This window comes from Pseudorasbora parva, chromosome 9 (genome assembly GCF_024679245.1).
Source record: "Pseudorasbora parva isolate DD20220531a chromosome 9, ASM2467924v1, whole genome shotgun sequence".
NCBI classification, from domain to species: domain Eukaryota; kingdom Metazoa; phylum Chordata; class Actinopteri; order Cypriniformes; family Gobionidae; genus Pseudorasbora; species Pseudorasbora parva.
In genome coordinates this window covers 42547093-42560507 of record NC_090180.1, presented here as the reverse complement: position 1 = coordinate 42560507, position 13415 = coordinate 42547093, and the positions used below count along the sequence as shown (strand labels likewise).

General features: G+C 38.8%; 1 protein-coding gene across 1 annotated transcript; it reads left to right on the top strand.

Annotated features, from left to right (window-relative positions):
* Positions 1-169: 169 nt before the first annotated feature.
* Positions 170-9128, top strand: LOC137089874 (macrophage mannose receptor 1-like). Its single transcript, XM_067453438.1, has 7 exons — positions 170-206; positions 284-646; positions 737-1066; positions 7803-8147; positions 8233-8556; positions 8704-8804; positions 8994-9128. Exons 1-7 carry the CDS (start codon positions 170-172, stop codon positions 9126-9128), a joined length of 1635 nt encoding a protein of 544 aa, XP_067309539.1.
* Positions 9129-13415: the final 4287 nt, after the last annotated feature.

The following is a 13415-nucleotide window of genomic DNA, read 5'->3' as shown; positions in this document are numbered from 1 at the left end:
AACAGAATGAATCTAAACCAAATGGGTTGGTAATTTCTAATATTTGTGCAAACCCATTGCGTTTCTTAACATGAAGTATGTGAAGTCACAATAAATTTGCATTATACCATCTCAATTCCCTGCTTACAGAACTGTGACAGTGATCCAGATAGGATCTGTGTGAGCAGTGATGGACGGGAGTCTGTTTGTTCTGCTGCTGCTGTCAGGTTGGTGTGGTCATTTGTAATCTGTGTTTATGATGATGTGTACACATATAGATGTTTTAACATGTTGATTTTAACAGGGCTCTTCTGGAGCAGTTCTGCTCTCTCTCGTCAGTACCATTATATAAATGTGAGAATGTCGTGGCCAGAGGCTCAGAGTTACTGCAGAGAGAAGTACACTGACCTGGCTACTGTAGACACCATGGCTGATGTCAACAGGCTGGTGAATATAGTGGATGCTGGATACAGTGGATCAGTGTGGATTGGACTGAAGAGAGGGACACAGAAACGCTTGGCTTGGTCTAATGGAGAAAACATATCTTCTCCATACTCTAACTGGGCTTCAGGAGAGCCAAATGAGAATACATATTGTGTTGCTTATTTTTACGGGTACTGGTATGATATGGGATGTAGCTATGGCCGATATTTTACGTGCTACAAGGGTGAGTTCCTGTTCTTTTCAATTTAATAATAAGCGATTTATCTAGGAAAGAAGAGCTATGAACTGATTATTTTTTTGCATCTCTAAATAGAAAATATAGGATACATCTTGGTAAAGATCGCTAAAAACTGGAGTGACGCTCAGAGCTATTGCAGACAGTATTACACAGATCTGCCCACCATCCACAACGCTGATGAAAATAATCAGTTAACTAAGATTCTTTTACCTGGATATTACATGTGGTTTGGTCTGTTCCTGGACTCTTGGGAATGGTCTGACAAATGGAGCCTCTTATTTAGAAACTGGGCAGCAGGTCCACCATCCCTGGGATCTGGTGACTGTGTCGGCATGTCAGGAACTAATTCTGGGAAATGGGCTCCTGAAAGCTGTGATCTGAAGTATCCTTTTATCTGCCATGGATGTGAGCATCTAACAATTTAGATCACGTTAAACAGAATGACATATTTCATATTTGGTATAGAAGTAATGTGCATTACTGTATTTAAAAATGAGCGTGTTTAAGCACAACAGTATGCTTATACTTTTCAAAATGTATTCATTCAAAAAACCTAATACTCAAAACTCTTTTTTCCATTTCAAATTGCAGATATATTATAGGCTAATATATACAGAAAGTGTGCGATGAAGCTGTGACTATTCCCAAACAACCTAATCTCATGAGAAAATGTAGCTATTCTTTAGAGAGGAGCTTTGATGTATGCATTATATTATATAGCATTTATTGCATTTTTATTTCACCTGTTCTCCAGTATTTACAGTTTTTCTCAATTGTTTACACACATTTTCTGAAAGCATGCTTCATATTGTCAGAACTCTACACACAAATCCAAAAATAAAACACACAATGGGCAAAACCCCTCAATTCTCCTGCAAAATGAAACTTTATATTCAAAACAATGTTATTTCTTTTCAAAATGGGATTTTGTTTTCAAATGACACATACAAACCATCATATGTATAGACATTTATAAGAACCAGCTGAACACTGATGTGCTCAATGTATAACACTATGATGAATGTAAAACACTTCTCCATTCATCATAATGACTTAGGCCTTTTTTTTGGTTCAGTGTTACACTTTCTACAGACAGTACAAACATAAGTGTGTTGTAAAATATTTGATAATATTGTTTTTATACTCAGAACACACAAATACACGGTAACATTGTATTTTTCCTGCAAAAACAATGTACACAGTGTGCATCCCATTCCAAAACAGCACAAAGTTGCACATACACTACATACAAAACAGAAGAATTTACTGTATACAGTTACAGTAAAAAATAAATATAAAAAAAACTATGCTGCATCCTCTCTTCTGTTGCGGTCTGGCCACAGCAACTCATCCACATCACAAGCAATGTTTTGTGGCTAAGCAGCGGGGGAAATATCGCCTAGCATGGCGATTCTAGCCACGAAAAGGATCAGCTGCTATATCTCCACATGCGTCCTCCATAGCTTGGAGAAGAGGTACACGCATTTGTGGATTTCGGTCATACACTTTCCATCTCCAGGCAGAAAAAAATTCCTCAATAGGATTGAGTAATGGAGAATATGGAGGGAGATAAACGAGTCCTGCACGGGTCCGATTTTTTGTCCGACCCGTTTTCCGACACGGAGCACTAATTAAAATCCGCACCTGACCCGCACCCGAAATAAAATCAGTTTAGCACATAACATTATATAGGCCTACACATTTATTGGCAGGTCATACAAAAGTAAATACAGCACCGCGCCACGTCTTTAAAATTTGAACACATTATTTTCAATGAGTGTACACACACCGGCGGCGGCATTCAGCGCCTGTCCGCGGCGACTCAGGAAGTTGTTCAAAATCCTGCAGCGCCTCAGAGCGCCAATGTACTGATTTCACCCTGTGCTACAAGATGCACACATCGTGCAGCTCTTCTGTCAGAAGTGGATTAACTGAGCTCACGCGTGGCATATATAATGTGCGTGTCCGGCGGTGAGCTTTGAGTCCGGTGTGCGACCCCCCTTGAAGCCTTGTGTGATTTTTTTGAAAGTCAGAGAATCCTGGGAGGGTGCGCTATGGCGCGAGCACAAATAACCTGATGTTATTTAAAAATTATTTGATTAACTTGAAATACAGGCAAGACATATTTTTATAGATGTGTTCCTAAAAATATGCATACATTTTTACGTTCGCACGTGACTGTTTTAAACCCGTGTTAGACCCGTGTTTCCCCCTTGCCCAACCCGACCCGCATCCGACACAGTTGGATGTTTTTCACCCGTTTCAGCAAAATTTGCTGTCGGTTGAACCCATGCAGGACTCTGAGATGAACAACTAAAAAGCATGGGTGGGCAGTGAACCAGTTACGAACCAGAGCAGCCCTGTGGAAACTTACGTTGTCCCAAATGACAACGTACCTGAGCGGCTCTGGGCCATCTACCTGATGAGTGTGTTGTGTAGGGTGTCAAGGAATGTGATCAGAAGGGTGGTGTTGTAGGGGCCAAGGGTAGCATGGTGATTGTAGACGCCGTGGTGGGTAATCGCTGCACACATTGTGATGTTCCCTCCGCGCTGGCCAGGGACTTCAACAATGGCACGCTGGCCGATGATATTCCTTCCCCTCTTTAGTCTTTTTGTGAGGTTGAACCCAACCTCATCAATGAAGATGAACTGGTGCTCCACTGCAGCCACCTCTAGTTCAAGGACTCTCTGAAACATACATGACAATATCAGAAATAGACATGTAGTGGTCACTATTGTGAAGCAAAATCATTATGATTATTACAATATTGAAATATGTATAATTTACAGTGTTGAGATATGCATCAATTGTGGGACTCACTTGCACAGTTATATCGCAATTCTTTGACTCTTTCTGAATTGCGTTCAAATGGCACCCTGTAGACAAATGGCTTCATCCGGAGATGATTTCTGCGCAAGACACGGTCCAGTGTTGATAAGCTTACCCTATCAATATTTTGAAACATGTCATTGTTTTCTATTATTTTTCTTTGTATTCGCCATAATATTATGGCGTTCTTTACTAGGAGGACCATGTTCATGATTTCAGTTTCCTGTTCAGGAGACAGAACACGTTCCCGACCACCTTGTGTTGGTAATCTTTCAGTTCTGCCAAACAAATAGTAAAATACAAATACAAAGTAGGTATACATTTCCTAAATACTTGAAACATACTTTACAGTATTTTTACAGTCCTACAGAACAGTCCACAGGCAATACTGTACTACTGTACTCATTGAGTACTGTATTGATATGCAGTACTGCAATTTTCTAGTGAGAGTAGATTTCTTACCTATTCTCATTTCGGAAAGTCCGGATGATGGATGCTACAGTGTACCCGCTCAAATGTGGCTGTACTCTTTGCCCAACCTCCCTCATTGTTAGACCATGGTTGACCACATGATCAACCAAAGTGGCTCGGATCTCATCAGAGATTACGGTCCTTGGTCTTCCTCGTCCTCGTCCTTATCCTCCCCGTCCTCCTCCTTTTACTCTCACTCCTCTGGCTCTGCTCTGTTTCCAATGTTGGCATCCATTGCTCCAAAACAGAAGAGCTCACCTGTTGCCCTTTAATGCTAAAGCTCTGATTGCTAATTGTTACGTGACGGGTGTTTGCCCTTGGGATGAGTCAGTGTGCATATTTGAATGGCAGTGTTCCTTGTGAAAACAAGATATTTTCTACATGAAAATTGTGCCAAAAGCAAAGAATTTTGTGTAGTGTTTTGAAAAAAGTGTGTTTTAGACCTGCAATTTGAGTGTAAAGCAGGAACTGTGCTTGTAGTTTAGCAGAATTAGTTCAGGGGGTTGGTGAATGAGTTACATGCTGTGGTCATTTTGTCTTAAGTACCAGAATTTGTGTGTACACAATTGAGGAAAAACTGTAATATGTCACAAGCTTATAAATCGCAATCGCAGAGGCTCCCTATAAGAGCCCTGCCCCCACAGAAATGTCCTTAGTCACAAAACGTTGTAATGGTAGAGAATTTGACTTGTAACCCAAAGATTGCAGGTTGAATTCTCAATACCGGCAGGAAAATGTGGCCACCTCACCCCCAATCAGTCAGCCCACTGTTCTGGGTGTGCTTGAAACCCATACTCAGGATTCGTCCTCTGCATTTAACCCATCGATGTTAGTGCACACACATTAGGAGCAGTGAATACAGACCACATGTGATCTATAGCTGTGTGTACACTTGACACTATACAGCGTTGGGTGCAGTGTTGCCAGATTGGGTTGATGATTTCCAGCCCAAAAGCTCACTAAAACCCACCAAATCCAAGAAAAAAAAAAGGCCCAACATTTTTACTAATAAAATAATGTGATATAATTGTATTGCCATGTCAGTCAAGATTGATTAGCACCAATTTATTTCCTTAAAACTAAATAATAATGACAACAATAAATAATTAAATAAATAATCATTTCCTCAGGAAAACGGATCAAAACGGCAGCAAATACATTAAAATACAGTCATGTATGACTGAAATTTCCAAGTGGAAAATCTTCCAAGCAAAAAAAACAAGTCAAAATCTTGAAATTAACCGATGATGACACATAGAATATCATTTTCAAATGTCAACAGTAAGATTAAATTAATTTAAGCGCAAAAAGTGCCCAATATAATTTATTGAAATAAATAACGTAATTAGCAGGCATTACACACACATTAATGCACACACACCACAGCCAAAATGTGTCATTCACTGATACATACTGTATGATAATCCTACAACCAAAAATTAACAAGAACACATTTATCTTTGTGTTGTGCTTCTTTAGACAGAACTACAGTATATGTATTTCCTGAAGTACATATTTATAGAACATAATGCAGAACAAATTGATTAATCGTTGATTCAAACCTCTTTCAGCAGCTGTCGGGACCATAGACCGTAAAAAATATGGACCACTCGACATCATCCGTTTCCGCTTGCCAGATTTGAAGCTTTCAGGCGGCCTACACGGCGCTGACATCTTGGGACCGAGTCTGCGCAGTAGCGATTTCGGGACCGGAGTTGCGCAGTAGAGCGCAGGAAGTAGAGCAGGATGTACAGCTGCGATATCAAAAGCCCGCCCACACTCTCGCAGATGCAGAACAATTAATTATGTTGGTGTGAAATAAACAGTTATGGAAATGTAGAAATTAAAGCTAAAGCTCCAATCTGCACCCAAAAATTCAGAAAAAAGTCTGTTAGTTCCTCAGTGACAACTTCACTCAGAGAAGACGTCAATCTCAGCTGTCAATCATGACGTCACAACCCCTGTTTTTAAAGCATCAGATAACTAACTAAAACTAAACTTATTTTAAAAACAAACACTTGAAATGAAATCATCGTGATGATAACTGCCTTCAGAGACATAAACTAACTTTGGGGAAAAAATATTTGAAGTGTAATTTTATCATTTAGTTTGCCTCGCGTACATTAGAAAACACAGAGGGGCGGCTATACTGGGACCGGTCACCGGGGGGCGATCGAGGCGCGAAAGCTTCAGTATCTGAGAGGGAGACTGCAGGCTTGGTCAGGACGAGTAGAACGCAGTCAGGTTTAAGTTGCATGTCAGGCCAGTGTGCACCTGATGGACAGGAGTCATACAGTATATTTGAGTCATTCATCATAAGAATCTTCAAGTCACAGGTCACTTTTGCATAGCGATATCTTGAATATCCAGCTAAAATTTCGTGCTAAAAACCTGTCGTGAATGAGCGCGTCTCCCTGCTAATCGCTGATTGGCTGATAGTACGTGCTTGTTGGCGACGTCAACACCTGCCAGCTGATCTACGCTGGGCCTGTGTGTGTCATGATGACTGATTTTATGGAGTACATGCACATTTGAGTTTGTTATTAACCCATTAAACTATAAAATTTAGATGTTTGAAAACCGCCAAACTGACCCCAAACAAGCCCAAATTTTGTCCACCCGCCCAAACCCATTTTTACCCGCACAATCAATTTCAAAACCGCCCAATTGGGCAGGAACCCGCCCAATCTGGCTGGGTGTCAGGTCAGAATAAAATTTAACTGATGACAATGCTTTGACCTTGGGTGTCTCCAATGTCTAGCTGCTACCTCTGTAGCTTCTTGTTTATAACTGCTGTCTTTCAAGTGTCACACACTTGCTGAAGATCATCAGTGATGATGTAATCCATCAGGGCTGTAAGCAGCCCTGACCTCACTTCGGGGCTCCAACTCCAGATTTAACCTCAGGTTTGACCCTCAAAGCCTTACCCATGGATGGGTATAGCAGCAAGTCAGCTGAGGTTTTGTTTTTCTCTTAGACGGGCTATCTTCCCAGATTGACAAACCCCATCTGCCTGAAGCAAAAGTTTTAAAGCACCTGTGACTCGCCTTTGCCCCTTCTCCTGTCAGTGCAAACGGTTCTGCAAGGTTTAGATGCTAAACCACACATGAAGGCCAGGAGCTGGACTTGGTTGTCAGAGGCTATTTGAGATGCAAGCCTTTTGAGGAGCACTTCATATCCCACTACCACCTCCAACTCCACTGCATTAGCATTAGCATTGTTTAGGGTCGGATCTTCATTCTAAGTTTTTTTTCTAATAATACGATTTTGTTCAATTGATGATCGACTGATGATGATCATTGTACAAATTCATACAAAACCCCACCTCAGAACATAGGTATGTTTCCCTGTGAGATCAGGTTGGATAAAAATAATATCTTGAATGTCTCCCTCCCATATTGGATAAATACATCTCCCTAACATGTAAGTTCAGTTCCAGGTATTTCTAAGGACAGCTTTTTTATTAGACTAGTAATATTCAGTCTACTAGAAACTGAATTGGCTCAGTTTCAGCTTATAAATATGTTCTGTGATTAAGGTCAATTTGCTTTTAATCAAGAATAGCATTTTTAATAAAGACTAGCACTTAACTATCCAATTAAAATGTACTACTTGATTGTTTGGGGTGGGGGCGTTAATTGTGTACTGTGTTCGATTAACTGAGACTTCTTACAGCCTTTGCAGGTTGTTGCCGTTGTTTGTTTCGTTGCTTCTATTGCTCTCCTCTTTTTGTAAATCGCTTTGGATAAAAGCGACTGCTAAATGATTAAATTTAAATGTAAAATCATGATTGTATATTTTATCTCTTATATTTACAATCCTTTAATTTCCCTTCTAAAGGGCCCTCGTCTTCTACATACCAGTACCAGTTTATGAATGAAAGCATGACATGGCAAGATGCTCAGAGTTACTGCAGAGCGAGATTCACTGATCTGGCCACTGCTGACACCATGAGTGACGCGAGTTTGCTGGTAAATACAGTGGATGCTGGATACAGTGGTTCAGTATGGATAGGTCTCCACAGTGGGACAGAGTATCGCTGGGTCTGGTCTATTGGCACACAGTTCCAGTACAGCGTCTGGGGTCCAGGAGAACCAAATGGAGATGGGGAGTGTGTGAGGAGTTTCAATGGAAGCTGGTATGATGAGAGCTGCAGCACCGTTCTCCCATTTGTGTGTTTCAATGGTGAGTTCTCAAATCTGGTTCATTTTCCCCGACACTTTAGCTGTTCCTGGACTAAGGGCTGGTCTTTGTCTGTGTTTCTGAACAGATAGCTCTGGTTTTATCATCACTGAGACTGCTATGACATGGAGAGATGCTCAGAGTTACTGCAGACAACACCACACGGACTTGGTGAGTATCAGCAGCGCAGAGCAGCAGAATCTGATCAGTAATCAAGAATCGCTCTGGATTGGTCTGTTCCGGGACTCTTGGGAATGGTCTGACAAATGGAGCCGCTTCTTCAGAAACTGGGCAGCAGATCAACCATCCCAGAGTTCAGGATCTGGTGACTGTGTCGGCATATCAACAACCGACTCTGGGAAATGGGCTCAATACAGCTGTGATCTAAAGCGTCCTTTTATCTGCTATGGAGGTGAGTTTCCACAGTTAACAGAATCAAGTGATTCAAACAAAAGATTTCTAGATCATTCCTGAAACAGACATCACAAACAACTACCATAGCATGTTTTCATTTATTTATATATCTACTGTGTTGATGGTGAACTATTCATTTCTCTAGCTGACACGCTAATTAAAAAGCAGATCGTCAGACTGAAATTGTCCTGTAATGGAGAATGCACACTGAACGAACCTTCACTACAGACTGCCATTCTGAATGAGGTTTGTCTCTGCCTAAAAGCTGTTCAGATTCAGTGTCAAATTTTGAATGCATATCAGCACCATGACAACCACCTACAACATCCTAGAGCATTATGTTCTTGAGAGCAAGTACCTCTCATATCACATTGTTTCTAATAATAGGTTTGACCCTTTTCTTTTTTCTCTTTTCTTTTGACTGGTTTTCTCAAGATAAGTGAAAAGCTGAAGAGCAGGGGGCTAAAAAGTGACAGCAAAATAAGCTGGAGAAAGAGGGAAGGTGGAGAGGTGTTTCATCGGGAGATCAAACGTACTAAAAGTTCCAATAATAAATGTAATAAGAAGTAGTCTTTCAGTCATGCCTTTATATTAAAATTCAAAACAGACTCAAAGAATATAAAGTTGTTGTTGTTTTTTTTAAAGTTAAAGTAGATTATTTTAAGGAATTGGGAAAAAGTTAGAATTATCTAGTTCAACATTATATATATATATATATATATATATATATATATATATATATATATATATATATATATATATATATATATATATATATATATATATATATATACCATTTACCTGTTACATGTTTGGTCTGTCTTTGTTTCTCCTATATACTTCCTGTGTTTAGTTTAGTCACATGTTTCTTTGTTCTTAGTTTCCCGCCACTGTTCAGTCCCCTTGTTAGTTTAGTTCTGTCAGCTGTATCTTGTTATCTGTGTCACCCTTTTACACACTTTTACACACGTAAAAGCCATCAATAAATATTCAGCACATATTCATGTACTGCACTTATCCACCCATCGTATCCTGCACTTGATGCTATTGCACTTCTGTTTAGACCTAAACTGCATTTCGTTGCCATGTACTTGTGTAATGACAATAAAGTTTAATCTAATCTAATTTCTGAGTTTGGGTCACAGAATAAGGATGAAACCTATTTTGTGAAAGAGATTAATGATTTTTTTAGATTTGACGTTTGTAAAAAGTGTTGAGGTGGCAGATTTTTTTTCTGGATGTACGTAGACGTCCAGAAGTTCATATGGTCAGTGGTCTCAATGCAGAAAATTGTTAGCTATGAAGCCTTGTGTAAAAAGGAGAGGTTCAGGTTAAAAAGATGCCAAATGAATGATGCCAAGATTAAATAAGAAAAAAGAAAATTTGGAGTTTTTTTTTGCAAGAGAAAGTAAAAGGGGGCCTTATAAGATCAAGAATTTGTTCAATTAAATATATTGATGCTCCTAGTGCATTTTTTTTTTTTTTTTTTACAAAAACAGTTATGCCATATTAGATGTCCTAATGGAAGTCTAACTTCTAACCCTCTTGAAATAAGAAAAATGACAATAGATTTTTATTCTAAATTATATTGTACTCAGAGTTTTGACTCTGAAAGTATTGTGGACTTGCCTCAGTTGAGAGATAAACAAAGAAAATCACTGGATGAACAAATAACTTTGCAAGAGCTTAGATGCAATGGGACAATTATCTACTGGAAAATCCCCAGGGGTGGATGGTGTACCTGTGGAGTTTTATCAGGCTTACTGGATAAGATTTTAATGAACTGATGATAGATTGTATCAAAAGAAAGAAATTACTGTTGCAGAGCAGTTCAACCATTAATTCCTGAAAAAGGACAATTTGGACTATTAAAAAACCAGTGTCGTTGCTTTGCTCGGATTACAAAATACTTTAAAAGGTGCTGGCAAACAGGCTTAAGAAATATCTACATGTATTAGTGCATAGAGACCAGTCCTATTGTATAACTGATAGATCAATTATGGATCATTTGTTTTTATTGCATGTGATTGATTTTTATCAAAGTAATAGTTTTAATTTATGAGTTATTTTACTTGATCAAGAGAAAGCTTTTGATCAAGTTGATCATTAGTATTTTTTCTCTGTTTTAAAAGATTTCGGTTTTGGTGAAAATTGTAAATCTTAGTTGTTGTATTCTAATGCTTTCGTAATGATCAAAGCTGGAGGGGGTTTGAGTGCACGGTTGTCCAGGGGTATCAGACAAGGCTGTCCACTTTCTGGACAGTTATATAATCTGGTAATTTAACCTTTTTTGTGTCAGTTAAGAAAATAACTGTAAACGTGTAATGCACAGGAAGCTCCGACTGCTTTTTTCATTATGAAGCGTGCACTGTAAATTTAATTCCTGACTTAAAGAGTACATTTAAAGTATTCTTATCAGCATATGCTGATGATGTCCCTGTGTTTATAAAAGGTCATTTTTTGTTTTAACAAACATTATCGGAAAATATGAAAAAGCATCCTCAGCCAGAGTGAATTGGGGGGAAAGTGAGGGATATATTATTGGGAAATGGGAAGAAGTAGGACCTCCAAAACCACCATGTGGTCTTCATTGGGGTAGAGAGCGGATAAAAGCATTGGGTGTGTTGGGTAATGAGCAATTTCAGATGAGAAACTGGGAGGGATTGCTTGAGAAGGTGTCAGCCCGATTGTCTTATTGGAAATGGCTATTACCACAATTGTCATACAGAGGGAGAGTCTTGGTCATTAACAACTTGATGGCTTTGACATTGTGGCATAAAATGACAGTTATGGAGCCTCTAGTTGAGTTAATTTGTAAAATACAAAGGACAATCGTGAATTGTTTTCACTGGGCACACTGAATCCGTGCTGCAGCACTTTATTTACCTATCCACAAAGGAGGTCAAGGGCTGGTCGATGTGAGAAGTCGGTTGATGGCTTACAGGATACAACCAGCACAAAGACTTTTATATCAAAAAGACCTAGCTTGGGTCCATACTGCAAGACTTATTTGGAAGAACGCAGGTGGGCTCGGGTTGGATAAACTTTTGTTTATAATGGACTTGGGGAAGGTGAGCCTGTCAGAGATCACTCCCTTCTATAAGTCAATGTTTCAGGCAGGGCAAAAAGTTTTTAAAGTGGATTGAAGATACAGGACAATGGACAATGGAAGAACCATTACTTTTTAATCCGATGATCCAAACAAGGCTTTTGTCGGCAATAAGCGTATCTTCAGTTTTAAAGCGTCAGTGTGTTGTGAAAATGAGACACCTCTTGAATGAGGATGGATGGAAGCCTGTTGAAATCCTTAAGGAAATGACAGGACTGAAATCTGAAAGTCTTGTTTCTAATCTGATAGAGGAGATCTGGAATGTTTTACCAAGTGTGAACAGAGTGTACATTGAAAGAAGTTGGTCAATTGACTTAAGAGATACAGAAGAGAAATTTCCAAATATCAGAGTGTCTCCAGTTGTACCTGAAGAGAGAGTGGAAGAAAATACGGACTCAATTCTGTCTTTTGATTCACCTCAGCTGGACTGTTTTGAATCAATATCAAATAAAGATTATGTGGGGAACAATAAGACTTAGACTTAGACTTTAACATTTATTTTTAAATTTGGAACATTACAAGGTTTTTGTAATTTTCTTAAGGATTTGTTTAAAGAATTTAAATGAAGATTTTTCTGATATATTATATTTTCAGAATAGCGTGTTAAGTGAAGGTATTCAATGAGAAGGATGACATGTTTGTTAAATTATTGTTGGGAACAGCAAAGTTGTCAATATGGAAAACGAGAAAGAATAAAGGGGAACAACTTGGGACCACTGAAGTGAAAATGATGTTTGGAAAATTAGTAGGTGGAAGACTCAAAATCTGTTAGGTGTTATTCATTCTTTGACCACCAGATGGCCACAAATTACACCAGTTTGAGAAGAGCAAAGTAATGAATCATTAGAGCATCATGTTGCTCCCAAACTCTGCATATTTTGTATACCTCCCTAATCAGAACACACCTGATTTCCCATGATTTCTGTGACTCCTTCACTAGGTTGGTTTTCCTCTCTTGAACATAGGGGTGTGCCATATCATACTGTCCACGATAATACCAGTATAAACTTTTACATGATAAAAAAGTGTCATATCGCGATATCGATGATATAGCGATGCAGTGAGGTATGCCACATTTACTTTCCCTAGCGTGCAGAACAACAACACCTGTTTGAGAGTATACACAAAGAGCAGCATTTCACGCTCCAATGACATTTTAGAACCTAAAAAGAGAGCTACTGGTTATGAGGTCAGCCATCTGGACAACTAATATAACATTGAGAACTTAAAGCTGTTAGTGATGTTTGCAGTGCAAGATTTGACCGGAATTGTAACAATGACAAAGTTTTTTTTTAATTTTGTCAGTTACGGCTAGTTAGATATATAGGATATACATAGGATATATGTGTGTGTGTGTGTGTGTGTGTGTGTGTGTGTGTGTGTGTGTGTGTGTGTGTGTGTGTGTGTGTGTGTGTGTGTGTGGTTGGTTTCTATCCTATGATTTTTTTTATTAATAGCCTACAGCAAATTGTATATTCGAATTCGAAAATACATGTAAATAATATACAACAACAGATATGTACACTGTAAAAAAAATGATTTAGAAAAAAGGTTACCTGGTTGCCTTAAAATTTTGAGTTCATTGAAATTAAATTCGAGTCAATACAATGAAATTTTTTTGAGATTCAACAACCTTTATTAAAATATGATTTTGTAAGCATATTGGGTAATTTTGTGTGTTTTATTTCTGATGACGCAGTGAAACATGCCAAATTGTGCTATTTTCATGATTTATCACATTTCTTATG